The sequence below is a fragment of the Copadichromis virginalis genome, linkage group LG7, assembly GCF_057382275.1.
Source record: "Copadichromis virginalis isolate Kocher_CV1m ecotype Utaka linkage group LG7, C_Virginalis_male_GT1.1, whole genome shotgun sequence".
NCBI classification, from domain to species: domain Eukaryota; kingdom Metazoa; phylum Chordata; class Actinopteri; order Cichliformes; family Cichlidae; genus Copadichromis; species Copadichromis virginalis.
This window is the reverse complement of record NC_140624.1, coordinates 10,863,449-10,891,271: the sequence shown is the minus strand read 5'-3', so window position 1 is coordinate 10,891,271 and position 27,823 is coordinate 10,863,449. Positions and strand designations below refer to the sequence as shown.

The window sequence follows — 27,823 nt, the reverse complement described above, 5'->3', positions numbered from 1 at the left end:
GGGGACTTTATTTCATACCTTGATGGTAGGAGTCAGAAAGGCTTCTTAGTGTAAGTAGTTAGTTGTTAACCTGATGGAGTAATATAGTATAATAGTGGTGCATATGATCAGATCATGCCTATGGTCCGGTGAGCATGAATCTGTTGTCAAGATGGAGGAAGTAAGGTGGGTGTTATGCAGACTTGTGAGAGTAAATATTGTGTAACCGCTTTCCGTTTGCCACAGAGAATGCGAATTACATGCCTAAATAAAAAAGCTTTCTCATTCTCACTCTGATTCACCATAACATAGTGTATATTAACAACAGGGATTCCTGTGCGCATTCCCAACCTTCAAATCAAAACATGCATTGTACTTTTGGCCACTGTGCAGTTCTACTACAGTTGAATTTCGAGGCTACACAAAATCAAAAAGTGCTTTTATTTGATCTGGTGAATACTGGTTATAGTCAGCTCAGTGCTTTGGTGTCTAAAGGAGAAGATTCCTCATACCAACCTTTTGTATCACAATAACTTGCCATAAGATTTGTGTAACATAACTTAAACTTAATAGAAATAATGGCAAAAAAGATCTTCAAAGACTCACAGACAGGCCATGCAGTTGGCAGTTTACATTTCAGGATTCTTATTAATACACCACCCCTCTTCCTTCTGGAGTTTCCAATGCTATATGTTTCCAATATCAGTTTTAAAAATGCAAAAAGATGCATGTACACACACAGAAACACACACACACACACACACACTCATAGCACGGCACAGATGTATGTGTTTGAGGAACTTAAGCTACAGAGATCATGTTGAAAATTATCTCCGGACACGTTTCACTGACACATTATCTACAGCTGGTGGCAAGATACGTGTGTGTACATGTGTGTCTGCGTGGGTGTGTGTGTGTGTGGTGGGGGATTTTCAGAGTTTTTTTAACCTGATTAATAAAAACTGAAACTTTAGTTTCTCCTGATAAGAAAGGCGTTAGCTTGATTGAGCTAGATTACTCTTTGCAAACCCACACAGGATGAATGAACAGTTTTATTTGGGTTCTATGCCCCCTTGTGGTTATATAATTGATTACAACAATGCAATGCCCCAGCATGAAGGAAAATGAAGCAAGCAGCACATCTTTCAAATACCAAACAGTCAAAGTCTTAATGATCACAGTGTGGCTAGTCTTATTTTTCTTTGAGAATGTGTGTGTGTGTGTGTGAGTGTGTGTCATCATGGAAAAATATGATCCTGGTGACAGCTGCAGCAGAAGATGCCACAAAGACGGCTTCAGGTAATTTCTTCAAGTACTTATATGTGTGTTTGTGTGCGTGGTTATATATTTTCAACATGCATTGTCTGACCTATGAGTAACAAGGTGTTTGTGAGGGTGGCTATCTTATTGGCCACAAAATTCTTACCTCACTATGTCTGATAACAATGGAGGGTCTGGGAATGTGAGTATATTTGAGCTCCAGCTCTGGACTACACTCAGACTCCAGGATGTCAATGTCCGAGTGCTCAGATGGGCTACGGGACAGTGGAGGTGACTCAAAGTATGGGTCATCATCTTTATCCTGCGTGTGGCAGACAGAGTTTGGGTTGGTACCATTTATTTTTCTGGTCCTGGAGGAACGGGCAGATGTACAGCTGCCAGCCCTCTGAAGGTGTTTGTGCTGAAGTTCCTGCGGGCTGTCTGGTAGGGCTTCTGGCTGAGATATAACTGGATCTGCTGCTGGAAGTTCATGGTTATTACTGCTTTGCCTGGAGTTGTTTGCCTCCATAGACGGTGCAGGGTCAGTGTTAACATCAGCTGGATTACCAAAACAATGACCTAGAGATGAGCAAGGTAGTCCATGCATGCTGGCAGATTCAGAAATGACCAAGAGAATAAATAAAATAAATCCTGAAGGCTCTAACATCAGGCAGATATGTGGTTTCCTAACACAGCAATAAATGCGTGGTACTTTCTTGTGGATCATCCAGCACTGGAGTCGGAGCTACTGCCATTTAGGTATTCATATCATTTAAAGGCACATGAACAGGCCAAGTTGCCAAGTTGTGATGTGATGTGTGAAAAAAAATCTTCATACCCAGGAAAGACTTTTGGTTCCACCCATAACAATTATTTCATTAATGCAATAGCAGTCCATTTTTCCTGAAGCAACCAGATCAACAGCTTATCCGAGGCTCGTCGTTAGAAATCCATAATGTGTCAGCCTTCTTGGTGAATTGATCAATCTGTTAACACATTATTCTCTCATTGAAAAAAACAAACAAACAAAAAAAAGGGGAAAAAACCCCCCAAAAGCTAAACAAACCACAAACAGTATTTAACTATTAAGCAATTGTTTCTTCTTCTCTTCTCAGTACCTTATCTGCCACCCTGACAACCAGCATGAGTACGACTGTCTCAGGGTTTTATGCGCATACGTGAGTGCCTTGGTGTCTCATTACTCGATCAGGTAGTCCCTGGCTTGTTGTGAATTTGGAGGCTGGGGTTGGTCCACCTTGTTCCAGCTGGACTCTGGTTACCATCTGACTCAGGGTCAGTTACTAATACACTTGCCCTACACTTCACCACTATTAATTAATGAACTCATCTGATCACAGAGCAGCAGCTCAGGGTGTAAAGGTTATTGCAGTGTTACAGATGGTTGAATATGAGAGTTCAAGTTACAGGCAAGTGATAGGCCTCAGATGAGAAAGAGAAAGGGGGGAAAAAGAGAGAGCTTGAGAGAGATAGATGGATAGAGAGAGAGAGAGAGAGAGAGAGAGAGAGAGAGAGAGAGAGAGAGGGTGGAGGCTGGCATCAGTCCTCACTGAAAAAGTGAGACGGTAGAAAGCCAGCTGCCTTTAGGTGAGAACTACTTGAATATTCATACAATCCCATGAAGAAAAGCTGGATCCATAGTTTTGTTGGTTAATGATTTTTCATAGGGAATATCAATGTTAGCATTGGGACCCAACATATTCTAATCCTACTTTGGTTACGGATGCTGGTTTGGACTGTTTCTTTTAATATAAACGGCACAGGCTCTGGATAAAGGAAGTGTTTGATGTAACCTTTATAGGCTCAGATATCATACTTATATTTTAGACCACAATTATATTGCATATAATATTTCTGATGGTCTAGTTGTAATTCTGATTAAAGATAAGCTTTAGTCTTCATTTGGTGCCAGCTGCATAGTTTTCTTAGTTGAAACCAAAATACTCTATACACAGGAAAAAAATTCAACAGAAAAGAAATTATTGCTAAGTTTCCTGCAACAGAATTAAATGTCAGAAAGGGTATATTCTGTCAAGCGAGGAAAAATTTCAACCCACGTGAATTTAACAGCAGGAGTCCTGACTCTCAGTGTGTGAACAAAGGGAAGTCCTAGCACTGTGGACAAGCCTTGTGACTCAGTTTAATGCAGCATGTCATAAATTATCCACGTGAGTGCCACAGGAAAGCAAGTTGATTACACAGCCTGCCAGGCATTTTTTTCCCTCTTGAAACTATTATTATTTTATGCGTTTTCTCACATGCTGTAAATTGGGGGGACAGGTTCAGTCTCATGGGAAAGATGGGTCATTTCTAAGTTTCAAGTTCTTGGTGGCATTTTGGTCCTAAGTCGGTTGCACTGCTGACTGTAGGAGAAACACCAGACACAACAATTAAACTATTATGTCACCGATATGTTTACCAATTCCAAAGAAAGATTAATGTCTGATAACTAGTCAATGAAGGTCATAAAAATTTTACACACGTTTTTTATTTTAAACACAATGCTTTGCTTAGATGATTAAACTAATTTCAAATTTCTGTCCATTAAATAGAAAGTTAATAAGAAAACTGTTCAAAAAAAAGAAAAAAAAGAAAAAAAAGAGACGCATTGCATTTCTGTTACACCTACAGGCACAGAGTTGTTCTGTCAGGCTGCTCTTCCGTGTTTTTTAATGCGGTTTGGTGCTATGGGTGTAATGCACACCCTGACAAATTGAGCCAGGGTGTTATTATGAAACATGCATGAGCTTTTTTGTGTAAGGATGTAAACAGAAACATGCAGGCTTAGAGGGACTTTATAGCCAAGATTAAAAACATGCAACCAAATTATATCCATTTCATTTTCAGGTTGATATTATTTGGAAGCTTTAGAAATCTTCTATCTGTTAGACCTTCAGTAGTAACCCGAGTCTGACAAACTCTACATGTGTTCAAAACCAAAAAAATGAGCACAAACCAGTTTTTCCATGTCAGACACATCAGCTGCAAGTGCTACACTTACTATGTTAGACTTTCAGAGTTGCACGCCGAACATTTATCTCCATAAATATCTCACTTCAGACACAAAATAAAAAAATATAAATTTGATTGTTATTGCACAGGCTGTAGATAACGTAACACAGCTAACCAGAGCCGTCCCCACAGTAATGTTGCAGAGCTTTGTTTCCCTCTGGTGGTCAGTTGTGTGCATGACTGTCACTAGTGTTTAATGCTCGCAAGATCATGAAAAAATCCTTTCAAAATGTTGTGTGCCCAAAAAATTGCTGCTCGTTTTCCTTTAGCCACCAGTATTATAATTAATATGCTACTAAACATTTCGCTATATTTTGTATATTTAAATATTTTTATGATAGCCAGCTTGTTTTTTAATTTTTTTTAAAAAATTCTTTATTTATTTATTTATTTTTTTATGTAAGCAACACTTCAGGAGGACCAGGAGGTTAAAAGCATGAATCAAAGATGTGCAAAAGAAAGAAAATACAACGACAGCAACAGAAGGCAGCATTACTTCGCCTTCAAATTAAAGGAAAACTGGGGGCTTAACTTCTGCAGTGAACATTTATGCGTTCCTAAACACATCCATATCACAAAAATGACATCATACAAAATGATGCATTTCACTAAACACTACCATCACAAATCATCAACCGTACGCGCAAATCTTTATTTTGAAAACCTTAACCGGAAACCCATTTTTTTTTTATCCTACACTGCTTGAAGGCATCCCTGGAGCGCGCAGCGTAATTGCAGGTGGAAAGCCTGGGAAGCAAGAAGCGATATAAGCAGGTGTCAAGCCGGGTTCGGGTTCATGATACGTTCCGTTTTTCTCCTGGATTTCGGTTGTTTTTGTGTGTTTGTGTCCCCCCCGCCACCTTCGATGATCTACAATGCAGACCTCAGCTTGGCTCGTCGGTCGTTGCGCTCTCATCCTCTGCGCGCTCCAGCTGATGGACGGGGCGAAAGGACAGAAGCAGTGTACTGAGGTGAGGCTACAGTCAATCAGTCTGAGCTGTTTATCGCTATATCAAAATAACTGACTGTTTATACAGAAAAGAAAGAAAAGGCGAAAGGCTGCTGTGTCTGCGCACGCTTGAGCGAGTTATTAATCTAGTGATCGAACAGTAAACACGATTAAACATTGATGTCACATTTCCGGGTCGATTTACGGTGTAGGTTTGGAGTCCCACTTTATAATTTGCAGCATGTGTGAAGACGCACACCTCAGCACTGCTTTCTGTTTAAATAACGCGAACAACATGGAGGAGTATGAATCACTGTTCAGGTCTGGTGTTTGTTGAACTTCACCAGTCTGTGCTATTAAGTTATCAGTTTCCTGCATGAACTGGCTTTTCCTTCCCTTTGGTCTGGCACAGCTCAACACGTTCTGACACTAGGCTGGCAGCACAACACACACACACACACACACACACACACACACACACACACACACACACACACACACACACACACACACACACACACAGAGGTGTCCCAAGATAGAGGAGCAACATTCCTCTAAGTCATTCTCTTTTTTCACACTGACAAAGAGATTACTGCGGGCCTCCAGTTTGTTCCTATATGGTGGTTAAATCATTGTGCAGCTTTAGCTCTTCTGGGGAGGGTGAGATTTACCAGAGCTGATGTTTACGCTGAAAGAAATTTATTCCGAAGAGGACTTTGCTGAATCATGGTGTGAGATGAATATTGAACAGCTGCCACATCAGTGATTGACCACAGCACTTATGGGAGTCGCAAGAGATAACGAGGGTTTAGTGTTGCACAGTTCACAATCCTGTATTTATTTTTTGTATCACTACAGCAGTAAAAACAGTTTGTGTATTAATATGCTTGATTTAGCCTCATTTCTTGTGACCTTTATCGGAAAGCGTCTCTGAGCTCTAACCTTAGACCCACTTAAAACCAGGGAAAAAAAATCACTCCACACACAACAGCCTGTATGTGCCGGGGTGTCAAAATCTGGTTTGGCTCAAGGAATAGCATTATGTAAACTGTCAGAAATTAGGCCACCCGCCTCTGTAGACACAAGATGAGGAGAAGTGGAATCAAGAACACTGGGCCAGTGCTTTTCACTCATGGGCCACAGATTAAAACAATTACATGCAATAATCGAATGTCTAAGTGAGCCTACTTGAAATGTTAAAAGCTGCTGGTAAAATGACTCAGCCTCTTTCACCAGCAGCCCACTGCTGCCATCTCCCCTACTCCTATCGCCATGGAGATGGTTTGTTGTGACCAGGGGCAGAAGAATGGTTTTAGCTTTAGAGATTACACTGTGACTGGCACTCATGTTTTTCAGCCAATAGCAGCTGGATTCTGTAGGAATTCATTGTTAGTAGCAAGCAGTCTGCTCTGATTTGCTGGTGATTCTTATCTGGAAGAGATGATTCTGTGCTTTAGTTTGGGTGGAGATGTTTGCTGACCTGCCTCTGGCCTATGTTTAGTCAGGTTTTATGTCCAAGCCTGCTATGTTGACTGACTTCTTATGTTTTGTGTGTCTCCCTGGCAGACTGATTACTACTTTGAGTACACGGAGTGTGACAGCACAGGATCTCGGTGGAGAGTGGCCATCCCACAGCACCCTGGGGCCTGTACTGGACTACCAGCGCCAGTGCGAGGGACAGAATGCAGTGAGTTAAGTGTGCGTGTGGAAAATGACTGAAGCTGATGTGTGTATGTCACCTTCTTATCAGTAGCTGGAACTTTCACCACCACAACCTGACTGTGTGTTTGGACGTCGACCAACCATAGAGTGAAGCTACAGGCCAATAACCTTGGAGCAAAAACAATGTTACGTAATATCTTTCTGTGCTTGCTACGAAACAAGGCACATAATTGATGGCACGTGTTGATGAAGGTTAGTGGTTGTTTAATGTGAAGTGAAAGGACAGGGAGATGTTAGTGTAGCTCCAAGAATGCACAGGTGCTCACTGACAAACGTGTCCTTGAGGATGTTAACTCAAGCTCGTTTGGTGCTTTTTATTGGGCCATGTAACTAACCTTTCCAGTCGATGCTAATGTATTTTTTTTTCTTAAGTAAAAAAGTGAGTCATAGAGGGTGTTACTTTTTTCTTTTTGTAGTTTTTGTTTGACACTCTTATCATAATGGAGCCAAGATGACACCGTTTCATTACATGACGGAATGCTCATGTTGCTGGTCATACAAGTTTGGTCTTTATCATTCACCTGTACAGGTTTGCCCAGTGCTTTTATTCAACACCACCTCACTAATGGATCGAATCCAACAATAGGGTTCATGGATGCTTTCTTTTCTTTTACTGTTTTCAAACCTACATGTGTTATGTATGCATAAATTGTTTGGAAAAAGTTTATTTATTATTTTAATAATAATAGTGCCGTGAACTGGAATGCACTGAAGACTGAACTAACAAAATGCTTTCCATATCAGCACTGTTACTCACCTTTTGTTATTTTAAACAATTTTTTGTTTCCTTCTTCCTCCTCAGACCACTATTTATATACACTTGTGTTCTCATAGGTTCGTCATCTAATTCTAACTCGCATATGATATTTCAGTGTCATTCACTGTATTGAAATGGAGCACACCGCCCACTTAATGAGCTTATCTGTCACCAGTTGTTATGTGTAACTATCAAAGTGCCTGCCAGAGCAAACTATTTTTAAATCTAGCCTTGAAGCAGTTGCATGCTCTCACATTTAGCATAGAGAAGCATCACAATGCCATTAGACGAGAACAGGTATGAGGAAGAACTGTCCTCATACCTGTTCTGGAGAAATGCAGAGACACAATGGCTCAGTGAGGGGAAAACAAGTACAAAGACGCTTTGTAACAGATGTAAGAATGAAGTTTGTCAATCACTGGGGTTACATTACATGTAATGGCTGATGCGACCATGCTTTTTGCTGTAGAATGTGAAGAAGGTTGGTAAATTCAAAAACTGTTTTCTTTCTTTCACTGTGTCCACTAGCCTTCTCGTGTAAGGCTGGAGAGTTCCTGGAGATGTCAGCTCAGGAGTGCACTCAGTGTGCAGCAGGAAGCTACTCCCTCGGTAGCGGTATCCGCTTCGACCAATGGGATTACATGCCTATTGGATTTAGTAGCCTAGCAACCTCCCTGGAGAACAGCCTACCCGGTTATAACAGCCTCACCTGTAACAGGTAATTGAGTAAGACATTTAAAAAAGGGAAAAAGTTGGTAAAAAATACTATGCTGGATTTATTTATTTTTTTTCTTGTAGCTCTTCCTGGGCTCCTCAGGGAAACTATCTGGAGTCCAACAGGGATGAATGCACAGTCTCTCTCATCTATGCTGTGCATCTGAAGAAACAAGGCTCAGTTAGCTTTGACTACCAGTATCCTGACAGTAACCTGCTATTTGAGTTCTTTGTGAGTATTCGTTGCCTTTCAGTGGAAACATCTGCCATCACTTCATTATTAACTGTACAGTGGGGCAAAAAAGTATTTAGTCAGCCACCGATTGTGCAAGTTCCCCCGCTTAAAATGATGACAGAGGTCAGTAATTTGCACCAGAGGTACACTTCAACTGTGAGAGACAGAATGTGAAAAAAAAAAAAAATCCATGAATCCACATGGTAGGATTTGTAAAGAATTTATTCATAAATTAGGGTGGAAAATAAGTATTTGGTCAATAACAAAAATACAACTCAATACTTTGTAACATAACCTTTGTTGGCAATAACAGAGGTCAAACGTTTACTATAGGTCTTTACCAGGTTTGCACACACAGTAGCTGGTATTTTGGCCCATTCCTCCATGCAGATCTTCTCGAGAGCAGTGATGTTTTGGGGCTGTCGCCGAGCAACACGGACTTTCAATTCCCGCCACAGATTTTCTATGGGGTTGAGGTCTGGAGACTGGCTAGGCCACTCCAGGACTTTCAAATGCTTCTTACGGAGCCACTCCTTTGTTGCCCGGGCGGTGTGTTTTGGATCATTGTCATGTTGGAAGACCCAGCCTCGTTTCATCTTCAAAGTTCTCACAGATGGAAGGAGGTTTTGGCTCAAAATCTCACGATACATGGCCCCATTCATTCTGTCCTTAACACGGATCAGTCGTCCTGTCCCCTTGGCAGAAAAACAGCCCCATAGCATGATGTTTCCACCCCCATGCTTCACAGTAGGTATGGTGTTCTTGGGATGCAACTCAGTATTCTTCTTCCTCCAAACACGACAAGTTGAGTTTATACCAAAAAGTTCTACTTTGGTTTCATCTGACCACATGACATTCTCCCAATCCTCTGCTGTATCATCCATGTGCTCTCTGGCAAACTTCAGACGGGCCTGGACATGCACTGGCTTCAGCAGCGGAACACGTCTGGCACTGCGGGATTTGATTCCCTGCCGTTGTAGTGTGTTACTGATGGTGACCTTTGTTACTTTGGTCCCAGCTCTCTGCAGGTCATTCACCAGGTCCCCCCCGTGTGGTTCTGGGATCTTTGCTCACCGTTCTCATGATCATTTTGACCCCACGGGATGAGATCTTGCGTGGAGCCCCAGATCGAGGGAGATTATCAGTGGTCTTGTATGTCTTCCATTTTCTGATGATTGCTCCCACAGTTGATTTTTTCACACCAAGCTGCTTGCCTATTGTAGATTCACTCTTCCCAGTCTGGTGCAGGTCTACAATACTTTTCCTGGTGTCCTTCGAAAGCTCTTTGGTCTTGGCCATGGCGGAGTTTGGAGTCTGACTGTTTGAGGCTGTGGACAGGTGTCTTTTATACAGATGATGAGTTCAAACAGGTGCCATTCATACAGGTAACGAGTGGGGGACAGAAAAGCTTCTTACAGAAGACGTTACAGGTCTGTGAGAGCCAGAGATTTTCCTTGTTTGAGGTGACCAAATACTTATTTTCCACCCTAATTTACGAATAAATTCTTTACAAATCCTACCATGTGGATTCATGGATTTTTTTTTTTTTTCACCTTCTGTCTCTCACAGTTGAAGTGTACCTCTGGTGCAAATTACTGACCTCTGTCATCATTTTAAGTGGGGGAACTTGCACAATCGGTGGCTGACTAAATACTTTTTTGCCCCACTGTAACTGTACAGTACTCTCTGTATATAGTAACCATTGTCCTTAATGTAAATATGTAAGAAAAATTGTGTATGTTTCTGTTCTGTGTCCTGTGTACTGTTTGTTTGTATATGTGTCTTTTTGGCTGCTGTTACAACCAAATTTCCCCTTGTGGGACAATTAAATGGATTATTCTATTCTATTCTATTCTATTATTATTGCTTGTATATACATCTATCAATGCTATTTTATTTGTAAGAAGCCTGCAAGAGCTAATTAAAAAGTACTATAGATTGTGCTAAAGCATAGTTACATAGTTTTCTTACAGTTAATTCTAGTACTTTTTTTTTGTATTTTCCCCTGTCCACTTATCAGTGTAGTGATGCGGTGTGTATGCATGAACATATAAACCATGCACAATGTTGTAACTGAAAATTAGTGTGAAAAAAAAAGGGGGGAGGTTTTGATCTGCTTGTGTGTGTTTAGATCCAGAATGACCAGTGTCAAGAAATGGATCAGTCTGATGACAAGAAGTGGCTCAAGCTCACCAAGCATGGCGAATGGGCAACTCATACGGTAAATGTCTCACAGAGCACGACGACAAGTAGACAGAAAGGGCAGGTTTTTAGCCTCGTTCTCCCAAATCAAATGTATTGTGTAACATCCACAGAGCGGATAGAAGCAGGAAGCGTGTACACAGAAAGGAGCTGGCATCATTTTATATTGTCTCCAGTAATTTTCCACTCATGCTGTAAATGAGCTTCTGCACGTACATATTTTGGTTTCTGCATTGTGAATTAAAATGTACAATTAAATGTAATATATGGATCTTCTTGAGATAGGTTTCTAGTGGTGGTACTGCTCCTTGCTTCTTCTCGCAGGTTAGATTAGATTTGTTTGGTTCAAGAAAATTGTTCTGCTATTTTAATTCCTTAATAAGAAAAAAAAATATGAATTTACTTACGTGGCATTATATGCCATGAAAACAAAACAATCTGTATAAAGTTACTGTTGTCCTGCATACTTTGCAGTTTATGTTTTCTGAACTTGTGCTGTTAAGCTTTATACTTCATGGTTAGATGGCTATAGAGTTACAGCTTAGCTGCTGCAATTAAGCTGATCGCATATAATGACCTTTCTTAATTTTCAGATAGAATATTATATTAATTATTAATATTTAATCCCAAGCTGATGATGCATTGATATGTGTATTCTAGGTGAACCTGAAATCTGGCACCAACATCCTTTACTGGAGGACTGGTGGTGTTACGATGGGAAAAAAAGTGGTGAATCCTGCACTGCTAAAAAATATTCATATTGAGGGTTGGTGGTTACTTTTGCTTTTTTCTTTTTCTCTTTATAAAAAATGACAACAAAATAGATCAAACAGTTACGTCTTCTTTCTATCTTTTCTGCTCCGCTCAGGTGTTGCCTACACATCAGAGTGTTTTCCGTGTAAGCCGGGATCTTTCAGTCGAGTCCCTGGCTCCTCCTCATGTGAACCCTGTCCTCGGGACACCTACTCTGGCCATGGTGCCAGTTCCTGCACTCCCTGTAACACCAGCACTCAGTATGCAGGTATGAATAAAAAGCTAGATTTGCCATTTCAAATCTGTTTTGAATCCTAATTGCTATCACTGCTTTTTAGAGAAGCACATCTAAAGGATATAGATAGAGCTTGTCCTATTTTTATGTCACAGTTGTCAAACTTCAGAAAAAGAAACACAGTGAGCCCGTGTGATCGCAAGGGAATAGCAGGTTTTGGCAACTGGGGCAGCAAAAGTAATGCTTGATCATTATGTTAGTATATTTGCTAACATATGTAATATGATAGGAAGGCAGCCAATGCACTAGAATCTTGAACTAGAAGTTTAGATTTTTTTTTTTTTCCCCCCAGGGGGTTTGAACGAGGACTTTTCAGTTAAAGTACTGTGGTTATTTTATTTGTATGATGTATCTTGTAACATACTTTTACATACTGCTACATAATGTTAACATACTTTTTGAAAATGTATTTAGTTGGATCTTTCTACTCAAGTGATTTAAAAAAATGTATTCACTTATTTTTAAAATTGGCCTGTACCATATTAAATAGGCACATCTCAGGATAAATACAGTATTAAGGACTGCCAATAAGTTGCACTCCTTTGGATTATGAACTAAATATGACACAACCTACTCCTTGCCTGGGACAATGATTGGCCATTTCTTGTAGATGCACTGTTGACCGATATGTATTTTGATGTTATTTTTTAATATTTTTTATTTGAGCTGTACTAGGTGATGTGTTTTATGAAGACCAAAAGGCAAAACCAGCTGATATGGCAATACAACTCTTCTTTGTACTTCAAACGAGTTGTTCAGACTGTTTAACCATCTAATGAAATTTAAGTTTTAAGATGAAAGAACAGACAATTCCACAGTTTTTACTGAGGCACACTCTGCCTTGATAAAGAATCATATAATGCATTTAATTAATTTTCTGTTTAGTAAAGTAATTTAAAAGTCACTGGGTACAGCTAGATACGGTAGAGGATTAGGGCCACCGGGGGAAAAAAAAAGTTTTCTTTTTCTTTTTTTCCAGAATTCTGAAAAAAAAAAATTCTAAGGAAAAAGTCAAAATTCTGAGCTTAACCTCAGAATTCTTTCTTTTGTCTCAGACTTCTGGAAAAGAAGAAAAAAATCACATGCCCACTTTTTTCCCCCAGTGGCCCTAGTCCTCTTTCCTAGCTAGATCATCCAGGGAATAAACATATTTTATTTAGTACATATTTTGCGACTGTTGCTTTGCTAGTGTTGTATCCATATAAAAGGAAATGGGGGTGGGGGGGATCGATTCTGCTTAAAATTGCTCCTGTTTTTAAATAATTATATTTGCTTTATATCTCCTATGCTAATATTAATATAATGTATCCCCACTTTTCCTAGCTGAGGGATCTGGCTCATGTAAGGACAGACCTCCCTGTTCCATGAAGGATTATTTCCAGATCCACACAGCTTGTGACCAAGAGCGCAAGGTGAGAGAAAAGAGGCTACCTCTTTACTAAAGAGCCTGTTGAGACTCGCTCTATAATCACAGTTTGTCCTTTTTATTCCAACTCACACCTTTTTTTTATCTGATTTCAGACACAGGTCATATTTAAGTGGGTTGAACCTAAGATCTGTCTTGAGAATGTGACTGGAGCTGTGACATTGCCTCCAAGTGGAGAACGAGAGCCCTGCCCCCCCTGTAACCCTGGTTTCTATAACAATGACACGGCCACATGCTCACCATGTCCACCTGGGACCTTTTCCGATGGCATGAAACGTACTGAAAACTTTCTATCTTACAGTCCTCATTTGTCTTCCACTTACCTTTTGTTTCATGCGGTTTCCCAATTGTGTTTTTCACTGTTTGTCCCCAGCATGTCAGCAGTGTCCTGCAGGCTCTGAGCCCACCTTGGGTTATGAGTACAAATGGTGGAATGTTCTTCCTTCTAACATGAAGACTTCCTGTTTTAATGTCGGCAATTCCAAGTGTGACAGTATGAATGGTAGGTGTTTATGGCAAGACATGCCCACTTTTGCTCTTTCCCTCAATTCTGGTCTATTTTGTCACTGTATTGTGTGATGACTCCAATGAAGTGAATCAAAAAGCATGGCAAATATTTGGCTACCATTAGCAACACGCACTAACCGCAACACCCACACGACACTAACCGCAACACTGACACCAAGGCCCCCCACCCCCCACCCCCAACGACAACAATGATGCCAACAGCTCTTCCTTCTCCTCCAACAAACTAGTTAATTGTGCTCATGGCAAGGCAAGGCAAGTTTATTTGTATAGTACAATTCAACAACAAGGTGATTCAAAGTGCTTTACAGAGACATTAGAAACAAGAACAAATAAAAAGCATGATTTAAAATTGATTAAAACAAGCAAATAACCTAACTAACTAATTAACAAACAAACAAACAAACAAAACAGTATATAAAATCAAAACAGATAAAATCAGAACAGTAGATAAAATCAGTAGTTAAATGTAAGTTTTGAAATTTAAGCTTAAAGTGTGGATTTGGTGCTTTATTCAAATGCAGCTGAGAACAGGTGAGTCTTCAACCTGGATTTAAATAAACTGAGTGTTTCAGCTGATCTGAGGCTTTCTGGGAGTTTGTTCCAGATATAAGGAGCATAAAAGCTGAATGCAGCTTCTCCGTGTCTGGTTCTGACTCTGGGAACTGATAAAAGACCGGATCCAGATGACCTGAGGGATCTGGATGGTTCATACTGGGTCAGGAGGTCATTGATGTATTTTGGTCCTAAACCATTCAGAGCTTTATAGGCCAGCATCAGAACTTTAAAGTCTATCCTCTGACGGACAGGCAGCCAGTGTAAAGACCTCAGAGCTGGACTGATGTGGTCCACTTTTTTGGTCTTAGTGAGGACTCGAGCAGCAGAGTTCTGAATGAGCTGTAGTTGTCTGACTGATTTTTTTAGGTAGACCTGTAAAGATGCTGTTACAGTAATCAAGCCTACTAAAGATGAATGCATGGACTAGTTTTTCCAGGTCCTGTTGAGACATCAGATCTTTTATCCTTGATATATTCTTGAGGTGATAGTAAGCTGACTTTGTTATTGTCTTAATGTGTTTTTCTAAGTTTAGGTCTGCATCCATCACTACACCCAAATTTCTCGCCTGGTTTGTGGTTTTTAGATGTATAGATTGAAGTTCTCTGGTGACCTGTAATCGTTTTTCTTTGGCGCCAAAGACTATTACCTCAGTTTTGTTTTTGTTTAGCTGGAGAAAATTGTGGCACAACCAGTCATTGATTTCCTCAATGCATTTACCAAGAGCCTGTACAGGGCCTCGGTCTCCTGGTGACATTGTGATATATATTTGTGTGTCATCTGCATAGCTGTGATAGTTTATTTTGTTGTTGTTTATAATCTGTGCCAGTGGGAGCATGTAGATGTTAAACAGAAGGGGTCCCAAGATGGAACCTTGGGGAACTCCACATGTGATACTTGTCTGCTCAGATGTGAAGTTACCTATTGATACAAAGTATTTCCTGTTTTCTACGTATGTTTTGAACCAGTTTAGTACAGTTCCTGAAAGACCTGTCCAGTTCTCCAGTCGTTTGAGTAATATGTTGTGGTCAACTGTATCAAATGCTGCACTGAGATCCAGTAAAACTAGGACTGACATTTTTCCACTGTCTGGGGAGGAGGTGGGACGGTTTATCTTTATTTTAAGCAAATACACCAGAGTTCATGCAGTTTTCTAAATGTCTATACATTATTATACTTTATTTATTTATTTAAGATAAGATAAGATAAGATAACCTTTATTAGTCCCACACGTGGGAAATTTGTTTTGTCACAGCAGGAAGTGGACAGTGCAAAAGTTATGAGGCAAAAATTAGAATACAATAAGAATAAATACAGTACACAACTGTACAGAATAGAATAAAATAAAATACTATATACAGTAGAATAAAATAAAATAAATATACAATAAGATAAAAATAGAATACAAATACTATATACAACTGAGTAAAAATACAACGATGACAGAAAGGATTATTGCACTTAGTATTATTGCATATGTTTGGATGTGTGTGCTTGATCAGTTATTTATTTATTTATTTATTTATTTATTTTCAGGTTGGGAGGTTGCAGGTAATCACATCCAGGCTGGAGCCGGAAGCTCTGATAATGATTACCTCATCCTCAACCTCCATGTTCCTGGATTCAAGTAAGGATAGTAGCTTTGAGTTTTTTAGCCTCCATCACTTTTGCCACTGAGCTATTTCTTTCAGCTGTGACTAATTCCCTTCTTCTGTTTATTTGCCATCAGGCTTCCTACTTCAGTGTCGAGTCATTCAGGGGAAGAATTTGGTCGCATTACATTTGAATTTGAAACTTCTTGCACAGCTGACTGTGAGCTCTACTTCATGATGGTGAGAAGAGTTACTGACATGATTGCTGCTCTGAAAAATGTTACCATAGATTTTCAAACCAGAAATTTGTCTAATGAATCTTTTAGGATGTAAACAGGAAGAGTACAAAAATAGTGGAGTCTTGGGAGAAAAACAAAACAAGGCAAACCTACACACACATCATGACAAAGAATGCTTCAGTTTCCTACACATGGGCCTTCCAGAGGACTAACCAAGCTTCAGATGTGAGTAGAAGTACACAATTACACACAGATATGAACTAATTTAAACTACATTCACTTCAAAGCTGTCAGTGAACGATGTTCATTAATACTTTCCACCCATCCATCCATTTCCTTCCACTTATCCGGGGCTGGGTCATTAGGGCAGCAACCTAAGTAGAGACACCCAGACAGACCTCCCTCTCCCTGGCCACCTCCTCCAGCTTGTCTGGGGGAACACAAAGGTGTTCCCAGGCCAAATGAGAGATATAATCTCTCAAGCTTGGCCTGGGTCTGCAACGCAGCATCCTCCCAGTGGGTTATGCCTGGAACACATCACCCTGGAGACCCCAGCAGGCATCCTTGTCAGATCACCTCAATTGGCTCCTTTCGATGTGGAGGAGTAGCAGCTCTACTCTGAGCCTCTCCCAGATGGCCAAACTCCTCACTTTATCTCCAAGGGAGAGGCCAGCCACACTTCAGAGGAGGCCCATTTCCGTCACTTGTATCCACGATCTCGTTTTTTGGTCACTACTCAAAGGTCGTGAGCATAGCTGAGGGTAGGGACGTAGACCGGGAAATTGAGAGCTTAGCTTTTAAGTGCAGGTCTCTCTTCACTACAACAGACCGGTACAGCATTCGCATCACTGGCGCTGCAGCACCAATCTGTCTGTCAATCTCCTACTCCCCTCTTCCCTCGCTTGTGAACAAGACCCCAAGATACTGACCCAAGGCACTCCACTTGGGGCAGGAACTCGTCCCTAACCTGGTTTAGTATGGACATGGCACCCTTTTCTGGCTGAGGACCATGGCCTCAGACTTGGAGGTGGTGATTCTCATCCTGCTGCTGGAGGCCACCGCCTGATGAAGTCAATGGAGCCACATCTGCGAAAGGCAGAGATGAGATTCTGAGACCACCCAAGTTGAAGCTTTCTGTCACTTGGCCTAGAAATTCTGCCCATTTAAATTATAAATTGAATCTGTAACAAACGGCAACCCTGGTTTATTTATTTGTTTATTTATAAGGAACCCCATTAGCTTCCACAACAGTGGTTGCTAGTCTTCCTGGGGCCCAAACCATCAAATACCACCAAATAAAATGTTACACAATGAGTTGGATGCAAATTGTCCACATAATTTGGCTCTTAGATCCACAATAAGGTTTTACAATTCTGAAAATGTAAACATGTGAATATTAAAAATTATATAAAAAAGCAAAAAAACCAAAACAAAACACTCAAACAAAATACACAATTTCCATTACAAGTGACATTACCCTCTACAATTTTTACAAATAAATTAAAAACTGCCTAAATAGGCTTTTAGGTGATTTTTAAAATTATGAATAGAAGCCAATTCTCTAATTGCATAAGGGAACTTATTCCACTGAAAAGATGCTCTAAATATAACAGAGTTTTTCAAAAAGTTACTTTTAACTCGAGGTGTTACTAAATTGTGGTTACGGTAGTTGAGAATCGTGTAGCATGATTATGTATTTCATCTGGATACTGCAACTGAGCATAAAAAAAGTGTGGTGTGTTTACCAGTATTGCTTTCTTTAAAAATACAAGTAATCCATAGTATAATTTAGCTTGTACAGAAAGCCAAGAAAGTTTATCGTGCATTTTATCAACACTTGTATAATATGAACACCTTAACACTAATCTGGCCGCCCTATTTTGGACTAACTGAAGTCTGTTCAGATCTGTCTTATTAGCTGCTGACCAAATGACTGAGCAGTACTCTAGATGAGATAATACTAGTGCATTAATGACATCTTTCATAATTGAAGAAGTGATATAAAAAGAGCATTTCCTAGCTATAGCTGTGCCCTGTCCCATTTTCTTAATAACAGAGTTGATGTGCTGAGACCATGAAAGGTGGTGGTTTATGGTAACACCAAGTAATTTAATCTGGGTGACCTGTTCTAATACCAATCCAGCTATGGAAAGATTTAGTTGTGGGCTGTTGACTAAGCGTCCTCTACTTCCTATTAACATGGATTTGGATTTAGACACGTTTAAAATCATGTTGTTTTTACTTATCCAATCAAACACGTTCAGCAAATCTAGTTGTAATACGCTTGTCAATTCAGAGTGGCTACTGGCTGAATAAAACATGGTGGAGTCATCAGCATACATTACAAGATGAGATTTATCCAGGACATACGGCAAATCATTTGTAAAGACTGAGTAGAGAAGTGGACCGAGGCAGCTGCCTTGGGGTAGACCACAGTCATTTCACAGCCCTCCGAGAAATAACCATTATAATAAACCTTTTGCCTTCTTCCAGACAAATAACTTTCCATCCAGCACAAAGCAGCTGGTGAAAATCCATAACATTTTAGTTTATCTATCAAAAGATCATGATTTATCAAATCAAATGCAGCACTAAAATCCAAAAATACCACCCCGGCCAAATTCCCATTATCTAGATATTTGTACCAGTTATCTGTCATGTGAATGAGAGCTGAACTGGTGGAATAACCAGGTTTGTAGGCATGTTGAAACTGAGTGAGTAACTGATTTTCTGTTAGGTAATGTTGAATTTGTTCATAGACAATCCTCTCCATAATTTTACTTAGAACGGGGAGTAGACTAATAGGTCTGCTATTGACACCATTAAAAACGTCATTCTTGTTTTTAGGAATGGGAATTATTTTCGATTCTTTCCACTGCAATGGAAATAAGCTGCATGCCAAAGATCTATTAAATATGTGACATATAGGAAGGGACACAAACTTGGCTGCAACTTTGAGCAGTTTACTGTCTATGTTATCAGAGCCGGAGGATGTATCGTCAGGAAGTGATATCAATAAGCGCTCTACCATCTCCGCATTCACTGCCTCAAACTTAAATTGGCATTGCTTATTATTCATGATAACATCCTGTATAAGACGACGTGATAAGGTGGGATCGCCTCTGCTCATATTAGATTTTAAATTTGTTATTTTATTGCTGTAATAATTCGCAAAATAATTGGCTATGTCCTTAGCTTTACTTATAAACGTACCACCCGTGTAGATGTGAGACATCACCGGAGCAAGATCTCTACCCATTATATTATTTAAAACTTTCCACACCTTTTTGCTGTCCTTATTGGCCTCCTTGAGCTTAAGTTGATAATATTCTTTCTTCTTGCGCCTATTCAATTTAGTTACTTGATTTCTTAACTCGCGATATCGTGCCCACTCTTGTGGACTGACAGACTTATGTGCTTTTGCTTTTGCTATATCCCTTTCTGACATTGCAACCTTAAGTTCATTATCTAACCAAGGTGCGTAGTTCTTTTTAACAGTAAATCTTTTTAAGGGGGCATGTTTGTCAGCCAGGTAGCAAAAGTTTTCAATAAACATAGATAATGCCATATCAGGGTCACTCTCGAGGCAGATGTCAGTCCAGTGAATTTCTTTTACGTCATTAATATACTTATCTGCATTGAAATTTTTGTATGATCTATGAAAAATAATCTTGTGCAGTTTTCAGTGGTTTCATTTTCTTGGTCAAACCTACAAGATTATGGTCACTATAGCCAACTGGAATAGAAACAATATTAGAGCAATGCTCAGGAACATTTATATATATATATATGATCAATACATGATGATGACCTATGACCTCCTGCGTTGACCGTGACCCGGGTGGGAATGGTGATCATCTGAGACAGGCAACAAGCCGACGCTGATGAACTTATCTTTTTCCTTAAAGGACAAGAAGGAGCTGACCAATTGATATTAAAGTCTCCTAATAAGAACATGTCTTTGTTTTCCTCAGTTACTTTTTCCCTGGTAGAGTCCAACACCCACTGGGAAGCCTGACTTATTACAGGCTATGCAGACCAAGCTCTTGCAATGGTTGCAAAAGGATCAACTGGCTCAAAGCAACGGGCCAGACACCCCATACTCCTGAAACACCTCCCACAGAACTCTCCGAGGCACATGGTCAGATGCTTTCTCCAAGTCCACAAAACACATGTAGATTGGTTGGGCAACCTCCCATGCACCCCCAAATATCCTCAAAAGGGTAAAGAGGTGGTCCAGTGTTCAGCGACCGGGACAAAAACCGCATTGTTGCTCCTGTGTCCAAAGTTCAGTCTTTGTACAACACCCAGAGCCTTTAGGAACCTCATCCACTCCAGGGGCTATCCCACCAAAGAGTTGGTGGTGATAGAGTCATCTATCACCAGGGGTGACCCCACCCCTGGTGATAGATGACTCGCCCCCCTCCTCCCCAGACTCTGCTTCCTCTATGGAAGATCCCACAGTCCCACCTGAGCCAACTCACCACCAGGTGGTGATCAGCTGTCAGCTCAGCACCTCTCTTCACCCAAGTGTCTAGCACATACAGCTGCAGATCTGATGATACAGTTACAAAATCGATCACTGACGTGTGGGCTAGGGTGTCCTTTAAAATTATAAATATATTTATATATTATTAATTAGAGTTATATATAAATATATAACTCTAATTTAATTTACCTCAAATATTTTAGTTATCTCATATAATTGCAAACCTTATTACATATCATAAAGTGCAAAACTGTAAAAGAATAGCAGTAACCTTTGCTTCTTGCTTTTTGTTTTAAACTGTCTTTGGTTGCTGTTGTTGTCGTTGTGTTGTAATTTGTGCAATAGCTAATAAAATCTGAAATGACTGAGTTCTTGAGGTCAGACCACTTTAGGCACACCAAGTACTCCCTTCTTTTTGGTTCTAAAGATAAATTCTGAAGTGTCATTCAGTGTCTTGCACAATATATCAACACTGGAGATTTTATTTCATGTCATCTCGCTGATGTGTATTTATCTCTCTCTACCTAAGGTACGACAGTATGTCAAAGATGTGGCGCGAATCTACTCCATCACTGTGAGTAACGCGGTGGACGGAGTGTCCTCTAGCTGTCGGGTTTGTGCCCTCGGTGCACAACCGTCCAGCTCTGCGTGTGTGCCGTGCCCACCTGGGCATTACATAGACGCAAGTACGAGCCAGTGCACAGAGTGTCCACCTAACACATACCTGATGCCTCACGCTGCACCAGGCCCTGATGCCTGCAAATCCTGTGGACCTTCCAGCAAAAGTGACAAGGTTTGTTGCTATGATTGAGAAAGAATTTAAGAAAATTCTTGTTATCAGTAAGGCGGTACACCAGATACCTGTGTATTTGTTTTCCAGGAGCACAGCTTATGCTATAGTGACTGTCACTTCACCTACACAGAAGGCAATGCCACTCTGACTTTTGACTTCAGCTCACTTGGGCCAGTGGGGTCACTGATGAATGGCCCAAGCTTTACCTCAAAAGGAACCAAGTACTTCCATCACTTCAATATCAGTATCTGTGGAGGAAAGGTGTGCAAAGATGAAAATGCGCAGAAAATCCTGCAATTTTAAATGTGTTGTGCACAAATTGAATGTCATTGCAATTTTCTCTTTTTCTTTAAGGGTCAGTTGGCAGTATGTACAGACAATGTAACAGACCTATCCATCACTGACTCCCAGAGAGAAAAGGAAGGGCCCAATGCCATCACGACCTTCATCTGTCAATCAACAATAATCCCAGCTAGTGGACGAGGATTCCACACAGCCCTCTCCTCGCAGTCCATTAACCTGGCTGACACATTTGTTGGTTAGTGAGCATCAAACACAGACGGTGGCAGTGAAGAGAATTGAATTTAGGTTTACTTTTTTATGCCTCTATTTTTATTTTAAAAGAATAAAATAATATGTGATAATAAGTAAAAGGTCCTTTTTTGTGGGGATCATTACTCGTATAATATAAAAGGTCTTTTTTGCTTGTCTTTAAATGTTAAACTCCTTTCATAGAAAAGATTAAAGACAAATTAAAAGTAGACATATTATTAAGTAATACATTTCTATAAATATTAACAGGGACAACTGTGGATAACAACCTTGAAGGAATAAGTGTAACACCAGATCTGTTTCCCAAGACCTCCAAGAAAGTTCCTGATGTCAACTTTTACTACAGGTGCCTATCATTACAGGCATTATTTATAGAGTGGAAAAAAAAAATCACTGCTTTAAGCTTCTTGCTTTCTGTGCTTTTTGGTGTAAGGTCTTTGGAGACAACTTCATCTTGCGAGTCGGGTCGGAGCGTGGTGGTGACACTTCGCTGTAACCCAGACAAGAGCACTACGGGGGAGCTCTCAGTACCCAGGTCTTTCTCATCAACGTCTCTCTAATTTTCATGTGTTTGTCACTGTTCTGTGCTGTGGTCCAGCTTACTGAACAAATTGTGCCTTTGGCTATTTCAGTCAGTGTCCTGCTGGAACGTGTGATGGTTGCACCTTTCAATTCTTATGGGAGAGCTCAGGGGCTTGTCCTACATGCACAGAAAGAGACTACCATCAGATAGAGGGAGTCTGCAAGGGAGGAAATCAGGTGTGTGTGTGTGGACATATACTTGTCTATGAGTACTGGATTTTTCTTAAAGGCATGTTTAATGTGAATTAAAACAGACTGTGTACTGCAGCTTTCATTTGAAGTGGTTTATATTCACCTCCGATTTTAAAATTCTTATCCAATTTTATAGCCAGCCAAGCAACCAAACGGGTTATAATTCCACAACCGTTCATGGTAACAAGCCTAAAGGTTGTTAGCATCCAAAATATCCATGTATGTAGAAAAATCCCACAAAGCTTAAAGTCAGCACTATAACAGTCTTTGTTTCACTTAAAATGCAGGTTGCTGGAATGAAGACAAACCTATTGAACACTTCAAATTTCATATTTACACTTACTAGTGTATGCGCTGTCCCATTCATGTGTGTATATCCACCCTTAGGACTTGCTGTATGTGTGGAATGAACCAAAGCTGTGCATGGGTGGTGTGCCCTTGCCTGCTAAGAAAACACAGACCTGTGAGGGCATTGAGTTCTGGATCCAGCTTGGTGCAGGACTGGGAGCTTTCACTGCAGTGTTGCTCGTTTCCCTGACCTGCTATTTCTGGAAGAAGAACAAACGGTATCTTTAGCCTCTTGTTCTTTAACTTCTCACATCATTATTTAATTACATGTTTTCTCATTTTCCCCTTAATTCCCCTTAATATTCTCCCCTTCTCCCTTTCTCACCTTCTTCCTCATCACTGCTGTAAGATTTTAGCTTCACATGTTTTGTTTTCTTTCCTTAACTTTGTCTCTTCTTCTCCATTATTACCAAATCCCATCTCTTGCCATTCTGTCTCTGTAACATCACAGTATTTATGTGAAGATTCTTCGTCTTCTTCTTCTTCTTGTAAATTTCTGCAGTATTGATTCTGTCACTTGTCTCTGTGCAAGGTTGGAGTATAAGTACTCCCGGCTGGTGATGTCTGCTAATAAGGAATGTGAAATGCCAGTGGCTGACAGCTGTGCTGTGATGGAGGGGGAGAATGAGGCAGACATGGAGGATGAAGTTGTATACACAAAACCTTCTCTACTTGGAAAACTCAAAGCCATAGCATCCAAGGTGAGAGACACAGTATCACTATACTTTTAAAACCACAAAGTTCCACAGTGGTAAAAAAACAAACAAACAAACTATATAGTGTTGCAAAATAATTCTCTTTTCGTTTTCATTTTAGAGAAATGGAGATAACTATGAAAATGTGCAGCTAAATTCGGCTCATTCCAAAACATTGGTGTGGAGCTAGAGTGGAAGAACCGTGAAGGGGGCTGAGGGGAGAAATCAGACCTTCAAGAGACTTTTCCCACTTTGTGACCCCTATCTAACTATCCCCTTTATAAGCTTTGATACCTGGAACACCAACTGTTTGTATGTGCACACACATATAGACATAACATCAGAGCCATGCTCAAACGAGTCACACTAACCTGGTGGCCTTAAAGCTTGGTACGATGGAGCTGTCCAGTTAAAGACTGTGAAGCAGGTGTGTGGCTGACACTTCCTGATAGCTGTCTGATTCTAATTTATTTCAGGAAAAAATTGATAGAAGAGCTCAGGGTAAGACAAAGACCTATTTAAGATGTCCTGTTTTGCTATTTTTCTCTCTTCAGTTTGCGTATCGTCCAATATTTCGTTGATACCTGTGGTATAGTTCATCTTCAGGAAAGCTATGATTTGCCTTTCCATATCCCACAGATGTTTACACAGATGGTTTATTCTTTTCATGTACAATCATTACCTTCTCATGTTTTTGTTGTTTTTTTTTTTATTTGAAATTATATAATGAAGAGAACTACTGATCAGTTGAAATTTGAATTTGCCATATTCTGTTTGGGTTGTGGTGTGGACTGTCCATGTACTTCAAATAAATCATGATGTATTTATGTATAATCTGACTCAGTTTGATTATCTTATTAAAAAGCTGCTGAAAAATTAAGCAATAAATACATTTGACTTAAGGTTAAGTCAAATGTATTTGTTCAATACTATTTAGACTCAAGGTACTTTTGCATGCTTTGCAGACTGAAAAGAGGAATACAAAGAGACATTTAAAACATCTGTAAACATATGTATACAAGCTTGCACAAACAGTCATTATTAAAATATGAAGACATTTCACAGATGTCCAGTTATATAGATCTGGTGCGCTTGCTTCTATTTTAATGGGATTGTCACCAAAAATTCAAGTTGTTTCTAATACGGCCTTAGTAAAAGCTATGTCAAATCGTCATTAACACTATGGGGCATCCATAAAAAATGGAACTGGCAAACAAAAATGTAACTCGTGAAGAAATATGCACTCATCAACCACTTTGTTAGGGGATCCTATTGTTAAGATGACCTGCTGAAGTTCAAACTGAGCATTAGAATAAAGAAAAGAGATCTAAGTGACTTTGAATGTGGCGTGGTTGTTGGTACCTGACGGACTGGGCTGGTTCACACACAACCATCCTCGAGGTTTACATTTCCCCACAGAGGCAGTGCTTTGTGGGGAAATGCCTTGTTGATGTCAGAGAAGAATGGCCAGACTACTTTGACCTGATAGGATAATGAGAGTAACTCAAATAACTACTTGTTAAAACCAAGATACGTAGACGAGCACCTCTGAATGCACAACATGTCACAGCTTAGAACAGATAAGCTGCAGTAGCAGAAGGCCACATCAGATGTCACTGTTTTCTTTATCATGACAGTGAGTTCAACATACTCATTTGGCCTCCACAGTTACCAGATCTAAATCCAATAGAGCACCTTTGAGTTTTGTGCAACGCCAGATGCAGGAGATCATTCTACATCACAGTGGTGATGTGTTTCAAATAAGATCATTTTGAATTTGATGGGATCAACATATCTCCAAAAAACTTGGGACAGGGTGATGTCCCCATTTCATTTAACAGCAGCTTGTAATTGTGAGCAAAGGAGACCATGTGCTGGAATTTTTTGGGAGAGGTGATAATGGACTCAATAGCTGCTCACCAGTCCTGGGTCTTATTTGTATTTTTGGTTTTCTGGTGTGAGAAATATTTGACCAATGTTATCCTAAAAAATAATTTCAAATTTAAAACAATCTAACCACAAATGGTGATTTCCACATTTTCTCAGTCCAGTATAAATGAGCCTTGACCCAGAGAAGACGTGTGTTTCTGGATTATGTTTGCAGTGATTTCCAGAAGTGTTCTCAAGCAGTGATTTCCATTATAGAATCATATTTGTCTGTTAATGCAGAGCTACCTGATGGCCCAAAGATCATGAGCAATCAATACTTATTTTTGGCCTTTTGCCTTGCCCAACAAGATTTTTCTGGATTCTATGAATCTTTTGATGCACTGAAGATAATGAGTTATTGAACATCTTACATTAAGGAAAATCATTATGAAATTGTTCCACAATTTGTAGATGCAGATTGGTGAACATCTGCCGAGCTAAGATGCTTTTTTTTTTTTTAAACAAAAAATACAGAATATGTTACTCACCTGTTGCACAATTAATTTTGCACAATTGCAAAATGTTCCTCCAGATATTTCTCTTTAGTACTACTTATGTTTCCAGCCTTTTGCTCTTGAAATGTGTGGCTGCTATCAATTTCAAACTAAGCAAATATTGTTCATAAAATGGTAAAAATGTCTCAGTTTAATGTTTATGAGATTTGCAAATGATTGCATTATGTTTTAATAACATTTTCCAAACTGCCCAACTAGTCATCGCACAACAAGTTTACAAATAAGGCAGAACTTCTTTTCCTGGTTTTGGTTGTTATAGTGGAATGAATGGCATTCATCAGTCAGAAGATTTATATCGTGGCCTGAAAGCATTCAGTATTTCCAAACCCCTCTGGCACTTGGCTTCAACAGTAATATAATATCCTAGCAACGGAGGGCACAATATTACCTTAAAATGATATATTACTTTTTAAAGTTACCATTGCGCAAATCATCATGCTGGCTCAGAAGTGGCTACCTTTGACTTACTGATATACAGGATGCGAAAATTACAAATCAAATCAAATCACTTTTTATTGTCACATCACATGTGCAGGTACATTGGTACAGCACATGCGAGTGAAATTCTTGTGTGCGAGCTTCACAAGCAACAGAGTTGTGCAAAATACAACAACATAAACAGGCAAAATATACGAATGGCTAAATCTGAAACTAATAAATATATGTACAATATATAATAGTATATGCAAAAAAAAAAAAAAAAAAACTCTGGATGTGTATACTAAATGTTTTTCTACGTGTGTGTGTGTGTGTGTGTGTGTGTGTGTGTATACACATATTCTACAGCTGAAGCAGCTGAAGCAGAAAAAAAAATCCCTCTCGCGGTTAGAAATGATACATTTGATGAGCCACTTTTCCCCCACCTTTTTCCTTAGCAACTCACCCTGGTCTTCACTGGCATTCGCCATATCGTCCTGCAGAGGTCAGTCAAACATTAAGATTTTAAAAGGTAAACTTATGTCGTTTAATTTAACGTCCTCTCTGATTTTTCCCTGGTTTTTGCTTCCCTACAGAACATCATTTTTCAGTACAAGTTTCTGAAAATTTACCTGTATACGATTTCCGAGTGTTTAATGCCGCTGGAGAACTCCTTGCTGTAAACCGCAGCACAGTATGGTGGTCAGAAGTGTAATTACTGAAACTAACCACTGGAGGGCGACATTCACTAGTATACAAAAGAAGAGTCCAAATCCTGTTTTACAGAACAGATAACGATAATGTAATCTTGTAAAAATAATAAAGTAAAATGAGATAAAATGAATAAATATGATAAGATTTTCATTTCAACAGTTTGACATGTCCCCGACTTTTCTAAAAGCAAAACAAAATAGCTTCTCTAACGTACGTTGTGTCAAACTACAAGCTACTGACTGCAGTGTAGAATGGAAAATTACCAAAAGACTGCTTCATCTTTATCTTTTTTTAATACACACTTTTAACGTCTTACTTTCAGAGACTGAACCTTCACACTGCATTTAGCAAAAAACACTGGGCT

At 39.7% G+C, this 27,823-nt stretch overlaps 1 protein-coding gene across 1 annotated transcript; it reads left to right on the top strand.

Annotated features, from left to right (window-relative positions):
- The first annotated feature begins 4,981 nt into the window (after positions 1–4,981).
- On the top strand, positions 4,982–24,718 carry elapor2a (endosome-lysosome associated apoptosis and autophagy regulator family member 2a). The gene is made up of 22 exons (XM_085461666.1): positions 4,982–5,240; positions 6,785–6,905; positions 8,226–8,415; positions 8,496–8,643; positions 10,778–10,867; positions 11,509–11,614; positions 11,717–11,869; positions 13,220–13,308; positions 13,418–13,598; positions 13,696–13,824; positions 15,939–16,029; positions 16,132–16,234; positions 16,321–16,458; positions 21,252–21,515; positions 21,603–21,776; positions 21,870–22,053; positions 22,317–22,413; positions 22,501–22,602; positions 22,700–22,826; positions 23,229–23,407; positions 23,722–23,890; positions 24,006–24,718. The coding sequence occupies exons 1-22, from the start codon at positions 5,145–5,147 to the stop codon at positions 24,072–24,074; spliced, it is 3,000 nt and encodes a 999-aa protein (XP_085317792.1). The 5' UTR covers positions 4,982–5,144; the 3' UTR covers positions 24,075–24,718.
- Positions 24,719–27,823: the final 3,105 nt, after the last annotated feature.